At 49.7% G+C, this 7,148-nt stretch overlaps 1 protein-coding gene across 1 annotated transcript; it reads left to right on the top strand.

The window, feature by feature from the left end:
* The first annotated feature begins 85 nt into the window (after positions 1-85).
* On the top strand, positions 86-5,480 carry LOC127213215 (translation initiation factor IF-2-like). The gene is made up of 7 exons (XM_051173525.1): positions 86-115; positions 1,268-1,319; positions 1,685-1,941; positions 2,002-2,145; positions 2,332-3,785; positions 4,177-4,272; positions 4,636-5,480. The coding sequence occupies exons 1-5, from the start codon at positions 86-88 to the stop codon at positions 3,046-3,048; spliced, it is 1,200 nt and encodes a 399-aa protein (XP_051029482.1). The 3' UTR covers positions 3,049-3,785; positions 4,177-4,272; positions 4,636-5,480.
* The last annotated feature ends 1,668 nt before the right edge of the window (positions 5,481-7,148 follow it).

The following is a 7,148-nucleotide window of genomic DNA, read 5'->3' as shown; positions in this document are numbered from 1 at the left end:
TGATTCCCACTCCCAATCTCCAAGGCTCCTCACAGCTCTTTGACCCTACTAACCTAAGTAGGTCCTGAAACAATTTACTCTCATCATGGCAGAATTTACTCCTGGCTCTCAGCCTGTGAGGGCCAATGCTGCCTTACAGGAAGAGACAAGATCCTATCTTGTCTCCCCATAGGGCTGAGGAGAGATTACTACCTTTGAAGAAAGGTCTGCAGAGCAACTATTCTGCTTCAGGTGCCCCCAGAACAGTAAATACTGCCAGGAACACCCACCAAATACCACTCTGATCTTCTCATTCTGTCTGTAAACCCCTTCCCCAGCACCTCCCTCCCAGGAAGAGGTTGACTATTATAAGCCACATTAAACATACTCGTTCCTAACTTTCTATGCCTTGCCCCTGCCACCCCATTGTGTGCCTAGATACCTGTTACTGGTGAGCTTTTGGCCATCATTCATCCTCAGAATCAAGGGTAAAATCCTGACACTGCAACCAAAAGCCAATCAATGCACCCTTTGGCAAGGCCCCCTATACACCTGGCACTCCCCAAAACCACTCCCTGGCACAGAGTTCCCCAAGAGCAGGTGCTGTACATTTTCCAGCTTTACAATGAGGCTGTTGACAGCTTTAATTAGGGAGGCATGAATTATGTGGCTATAATGCAGAGCCCTACAATTAAGGCGGGAATGAGAGGCTGGAGGCAGCAAACGGAATCTGCCCAGCAAGCATGGCTGTTGAGTCGTGGCTGACTTTCTCTTACATTGGAGTGCAGTACAGGTGATTAATGGGGAAGGTATCTTCCAGCCTGGGGACCTGTGTTCTGGGAAAAGTGCACAGGGTGGAGGGGGCGGGAGCTGTCTCGGGAGGCACTGGGAGTGGAAGAGACAGAACCATTGCTGCCCAGAAGCAAAGGCTGAAAAATGCTTGACTTGGATGTTTTCTTTCTGCTGGTATGGCTGGTGCAAACTAGCTTCAACCCTTGCCTCAAAAAATAAGGTGGGACCTATTTATGTGTCTTCCACCTGAGCGCCAAACACCCTGTTGCAGATGTTTAGCTGGTTATGTTCTGGGTGTCAAATAGAATTTAAAAAAACATCTTAGGTGTAAGATTTGTTTAGTAACTAACGAACACCTTGCTTTGCTTCTGCGATTGGCACCACCCCCCGTGTGCGCTTGGCTAGCTCTAGACCGCTGGGCTTCGGGTTGGGGTGCCCTGGAAGGGCCCCTTGGCCATCACACCTGTTCATCTACTTGTTTCCTAATCTTCCGGAGCTTCCCTTCAACGGCTTTTTCCTCACACGAGCGGGAGCAAACCGGCTTGATGGTGTGTTGGGAGGGATTTCGCCAGCTGTGGCATTTGCAAAGCCCAGGTTTGGTGGCCTCTGTCGAGTGGGGGCAGCTGGGCTAGCTGTATCCCAGACCCAGAGGGCTTAGGGGGAGGGGAGTGCTCGCACACCGAGTTGGCGGCTTTTCTCCACCATTCTGTGACGGGGTCCAAGGGGCTGGACGTGCAGGGACTTAAGGAAGCCACCCGACCGATGTTGGGGGGCTGTTTAGCGTTTGGGGAGGCGATTGAGCAGTAGGTGCTGAAAGGACAGCTCCTACCTGCCCCGCTGTACCCGAAAGGCGCCCCTGTGTGCAGAGCCTCCACTTCAAGCCCACGCCCCCATCTCCTGGACTGCTTTCCAGGTGAGGCGCACGGAGGGATTCCCCAAGGTGGCAGCTCCAAAGGATGCACGTCCGACTGCGCCAAGCTAGCCGCCTCGCTCTCATCCCACTGGAGCCCGTGGCCCCTGGAGGGGCCGCCCGCGCCTGAAGCGGCGCTCCTCCCGCCGCCTATGGAGCTGGCAGCGCGGCCAGGCCTCGCAATCCCCTCTTCTGGGGCCCCCAGCGGGAGCAGGAAGGAAAGCGGACGAGATGCGCCTGGTGTCGCACGGCCTGGAGAAGTGGGTAGCAGGGTTGCATAAGGTGGAAGGAACTTGCTAGTTTGCAAAAGCCACCTCCAGCGGGAGCGGATCCCCGAGCCCGCCGCCTCGCGACCCCTCCTTTACTGCCTCCAATGCGCGCCTCCCCCACCGCGCCCCCTCCCCCAAGGCGCGCCACCGTCTCGCTCCCCCCTCCCCCTACACCCCCTCCTCACTCCAGAGGAGGTGAGTTTAAACCCCGCCCACGTGACCCCAGCTGGGCCAATGAGCGGCGGCGGGAGGTGAAATCCGGTTCTAACCGGTCCGGGGCTCCCAGCGCTATAAAAACTTTATAAACCCCCCGGAGCCCGAGCAGTGTGAAGAAGCAGCGAGAACGACCCCCGGCTGGACCAAACCCGCGCACCGCTGCAGCCCCGCGTTCTGCGCCGCCGTCCCCCGCCGCCGCCATGCCCAAAAGAAAGGTACGTGGCGCGAGCGCGCGGGAGCTCGGGCGCCGCCACTTCCACCGCTCGCCTCGAGCGCGGAACTCGGCGGGTGGAGCGGGCGCGGCGTTCCAGCCCGAGTCGGGCCGCGGGCGAATCCTGCGCGGCGCGTTGCCCGCGGGCGCCAGAAGCCATATTGGAGGAGCGGCGGCGGCGACGGGAGGAGCCATGTTGGCAGCTGTTTACCCCGCTCTCCTCCGCCGCCCGCGCCCCCTCCCCCACCGGCAGCCCCCTCCCCTCCTCCGGGGCGGGCGAGCGAGCGGGCGATTCAAACCCGAAAGGGCGGGAAGGCGGCGCTCGGCTGGGCGGGCGGGGGAGCGCGCTGCCGCCAAAAAACTGCCGCCGCGAGGGGCGGGGCCTCGGCGGGGCCCCGCCCCCGGCCGCCCACGTTCGCGGCGCAGAGGCCGCGCGCTGCCGCCCACGAGTTCCCCGAGCTCCCGCCCTCGACGGCTGCCATAGCAACGGCACTGGGCTCCGCCTCCGGAGGGGTTTGTTTGCACAATCTGCAGCTGTTGCTCCTGCCTGGCTGGTGGCGGTGGCGCCGGCCAGCTTCCCGGCCCCGCTCCAGCTTCTCCCGCGCTTTACTGCCAACCTGCGGGGTCCTCCGTGCGCGCCTCGGGCTTCGCTCGGGCTCGATCCCCACTAAAGCTACTTTTAAGAGAATCTGAGTGGATACGTCTTGGAAACGTGGTGTCGCTTTCTGTTAAGTTCCCGATGACTGAGATTTACCTCCGAGGTTACAAACTTTGGTCTTCTTTTTATAGGCTGAAGGGGATACTAAAGGAGATAAAGCCAAGGTGAAGGACGAGGTGAGTGTTGTTCATATAGGGCTTGTCGCACAAGGCCTTGGGTGTGAAACACCAGGGGTCTCCTGTGGTAGGATTTGGCCACAGCCCCGATCTAGAGCTTCTTTTTGTTTCTTTCTTTAATGTGGGAGCAGAAACTGGTGTGAAGCTTGTGCTTATTTTTCTGACTTTGTTTTTATTTTATTTAAATAGCCACAGAGAAGATCCGCGAGGTTGTCTGCTGTAAGTGTATATATACTTTGACTTTCCTATACTTAACCCTGAGGTTGGGAAACATTTTGGTGATCCCATCGGTTTCATTGAATTATAGTTTGTGGCTGGTTTGGAGTAAATCACCTAGTGTTGCACAGCTGGAGTCTACTGTTGAGTTCTGATGGTAATGACCCAAGTGGAAGGGCACTTTTAGTTTGCAAAAGACAGGCAACCCCAAATGACAGGAGCTTTCCTAGCTGTGGTGTGGTGGGGTTGTTTCTTTTGGTGCATCATACTAATAGTTTCCTCTTTCCCCTATGCCTACCAAAATAAGAAACCTGCTCCTCCAAAGCCAGAGCCCAAGCCTAAAAAGGCCCCTGCAAAGGTAAGTGGGACCCAGAGACTTTAGTGCTAATTCTAGTTTGGTGATTTTCACACAAAGAGAACTGCCCTTCACCTCCTTAACCTAATTCAACACAATGGTGACTATATCAGTGGATGTTGTAAGTTATTTTGATAGCCATATTCCTGATAGTTGTCATGTTAGGATCCTTGGCACAAATTACAGAAAACTCCACTTGATTTAAATAAGGATTTCTAGCTAATGTATTCTATAATTCACGTTTAAATGACTTTGTATGCTGAGTGCCACAAGTTACAATTTAGCTTCGTGGAGGGGGTGTATCCAGTAGATAAGCCTGCTTTGCAGAACTTGGTAGGTTATCTTCTGGTATACAAAATGAAAACCTGTTCTATCCATCCTTCCTTGGTTTTAGAAGGGAGAGAAGGTACCCAAGGGGAAGAAGGGGAAAGCTGATGCTGGCAAGGATGCAAATAATCCTGCAGAAAATGGAGACGCCAAAACAGACCAGGTACAGTTGTAGCTAAATCTTCACTGGACATGCACTCAATGAGTCATTATGGATCCCGAAATTGTTAAGCAATTTTCGTTTATCTGAAATCCTCAGTTGTAAAAATCTGTCATCCTCTAAAAGGCACTGGGCTGTGTTGGCCTGTCCTGTAGCGCCATCTGTGCTGTACATGAAGTTTTAACACTGCAAGGACCTGGGGTCTTTGATCTCTCTTCCTTGGCAGTTAGTGGAGGTGGTGATTTATTTAGTGTCTTTAAGTACCCAAAACCTGGATTTTATCATGGAAACAATGACAACCATGTATAGACTATAAGCAAAGATGAATTTTAATTTATATGTTGACTTTACCTGTTTTTGTTTTAGGCACAGAAAGCTGAAGGTGCTGGAGATGCCAAGTGAGATGTGTGCATTTTGATAACTGTGTACTTCTGGTGACTGTACAGTTTGAAATACTATTTTTTATCAAGTTTTATAAAAATGCAGAATCTTGTTTTACTTTTTTTTTTTTTTAAGCTATGTTGTTAGCACACAGAACACTTCATTGTTTTGGTGGGGGGGAAGGAACATGTGTCACTAGCAAAATGTCTCCCAAGATGGATTGATGATGGTTGATGAAAGCATCTCTCCTTGACAATTTAAAGGTCTCCTCTTGGCTCAGGAGAGACGTCCTGGTGTTGACATATGTGGCCACCATGGCAAAGAATGCCTTGTGTGGGAAAACTAAATTCATTTTTTATATCCTCTTCCCCCTGTACCATCAACATAGACTTAACTCCCTTAAAACCAGAGACCTGTTGGAACCTGACCCCCTAAAATTGGTTTTGCTGGTCTATTGGGCAATCTGGACTTTGCAGTGATAATTATCCTCAAAGGAGCATCGGTTCCTTTTATAGACAAGATTGTGGATCTTCAGAATGATAATTCTGCCGTTTTCATTTCGTTTTTCTGAAAGTCAGGGTCGGCTTGTGAAAAGTTGTTAAACAACATCCTTAATGTGAAATGTCAACCCTCACTCTAAGCTCTTCCCCTTTTCAAAGCATTGAATGAAGACTTCACTGGGTTTTATAGTGGCTTTCTGATTTTGGTAGTCTATACAAGAAGGGAGTTTGGAAGTTCTTGTAAACTGTTAATGATTGTCTGCCCATGTCCTGCCTGAAATACCATGATTGTTTATGGAAAGTATCTTTAATAAAGCTGGATAAGGTTTGGCTTGGAATGCTGCCTCTGATCTTTTCCCAATAATGAGGAACCTGGCTCCCAGGACTCTTGGTTTGATTGAATGGTCTTGGCTCTAGTCAGTCTCCCAAACACGCAGTGGTAAGTGGATGTGGGTATGCATCCCAGAAGTAGACTGACTGATGGTAAGTGGGTGCAGCAAAGAGTGGTTCTTTGTTGTAGCAATCCTTAAAGTTCATTATATGCAAAGGTCAGCAGGTCAAAGGTTTGATTACTGACAGCTGTGCATCCCTCTGCTGTGTCTTGAGGCAGTGCTGCTGTGTTTGACCATGAATCATGTGCTCTACCACTAAAGACTTGCAACAATGTTAATAGACTCACTAATCTGAGGGTATAAGATATACAGACTTTCTAATAGATTTTTGTGACTGCAATTTGAACAGAAATTATGTGGCTTATATTTGAGGGAAATAATGGGAGACTATAGAAATTGCCCCATTCTCTTCCTTTGGGTTTGGTGTGTTGAACACCTTTCCGGATTAAGAAACTAAGATGAGAAGCTTTAGTTAAATTTGCCAACATTCTGAGCAATGAAATGAATTTTCAAACTATTTGTCAAGAGTCTTTGACTCCTATCCAAAGGCCACTTCATTTTAACGGGAGTCTGTGGGTTCTCTTCATGGTTACTGTTAGCAGTTTGGAGTTTGAGCAAAACTGGAGATATAATTGGGTTACTTATCAGTATTGAGATTGTGCATTTTGCCTAACCATGGACTGCATCCAGCCCACTCTGCTATGCTAGTCTTTGGGCCAATTCTAGTGGTCATTACGTCCAAATGTCTTAGCTGCCTTGGAAGTATTTTTCTGTTCTAGTCACCTGTGGCCAAATAATTAGGAATAGTGTGTTGATCTTCAATTTTGTATTTCTGTGGCTTGGCTTATTTGACCTGCTCTGTGTCTGCCCTGTTCTGAACTAAAGAGTGAATATAGCCATGTGCTGCCTGGCTATACTTTGTACTGTGGCCGGAGCACTTGGGAGGCTTAGTCAAGATCAGGAATTCAAGGTCACCAGAAGCTACATGAGCTGAAGAATGGACTTGGCTGCATGAAAACCATTCCAACAGCAAAAAGTGGACCCTAGCGGGCTGGAGATAGGCTCAGTAGTTAGGAGCACTTAGTGTGAACCCCTCCCCCAAAGGATGCAGGTTTAGTTGCCAGCACATAATGACATGCTAATACCTGGCACTTTAACTCCAGTTCCAGGGAATCGAATATCCTCTCCCAGTTTCCACGGATACCAGGCACATGTGGTGCACAGACATAGTGCAAACAGTATTTTTTTCTTATAAGTGCACTCTTCCCAACTCAAAGCATGTAGCTAATTTCAGTTCTTTTTAAATATTCTTTACCTATTTACTCATTTTTTTTTTTAACTTTATTTTTCCCTTGTTTTACGTACGTTAGTGTTTTGTCATGGGTTTCAGATCCCCTAGAACTGGAGTTACAGACAATTATAAGCTGCCATGTGGGTGCTGGGAATTGAACCTGGGTCCTCTAGAACTCCCCAGCTCTCCACCTCCAATCTCAGTTCTTTGGTTGTTTTTTTTCCAGATAGGGTTTCTCTAGCCCTGGCTGTCCTGGAACTCAACTCTGTAGACCAGGCTGGTCTCACACTCTGCCCCATGAGTGCTGGAATTAAA

This window comes from Phodopus roborovskii, unplaced genomic scaffold (genome assembly GCF_943737965.1).
Source record: "Phodopus roborovskii unplaced genomic scaffold, PHOROB, whole genome shotgun sequence".
NCBI lineage: Eukaryota > Metazoa > Chordata > Mammalia > Rodentia > Cricetidae > Phodopus > Phodopus roborovskii.
Note: the sequence above shows the minus strand (reverse complement) of the source record. Positions and strands in the feature narration are given on the sequence as shown.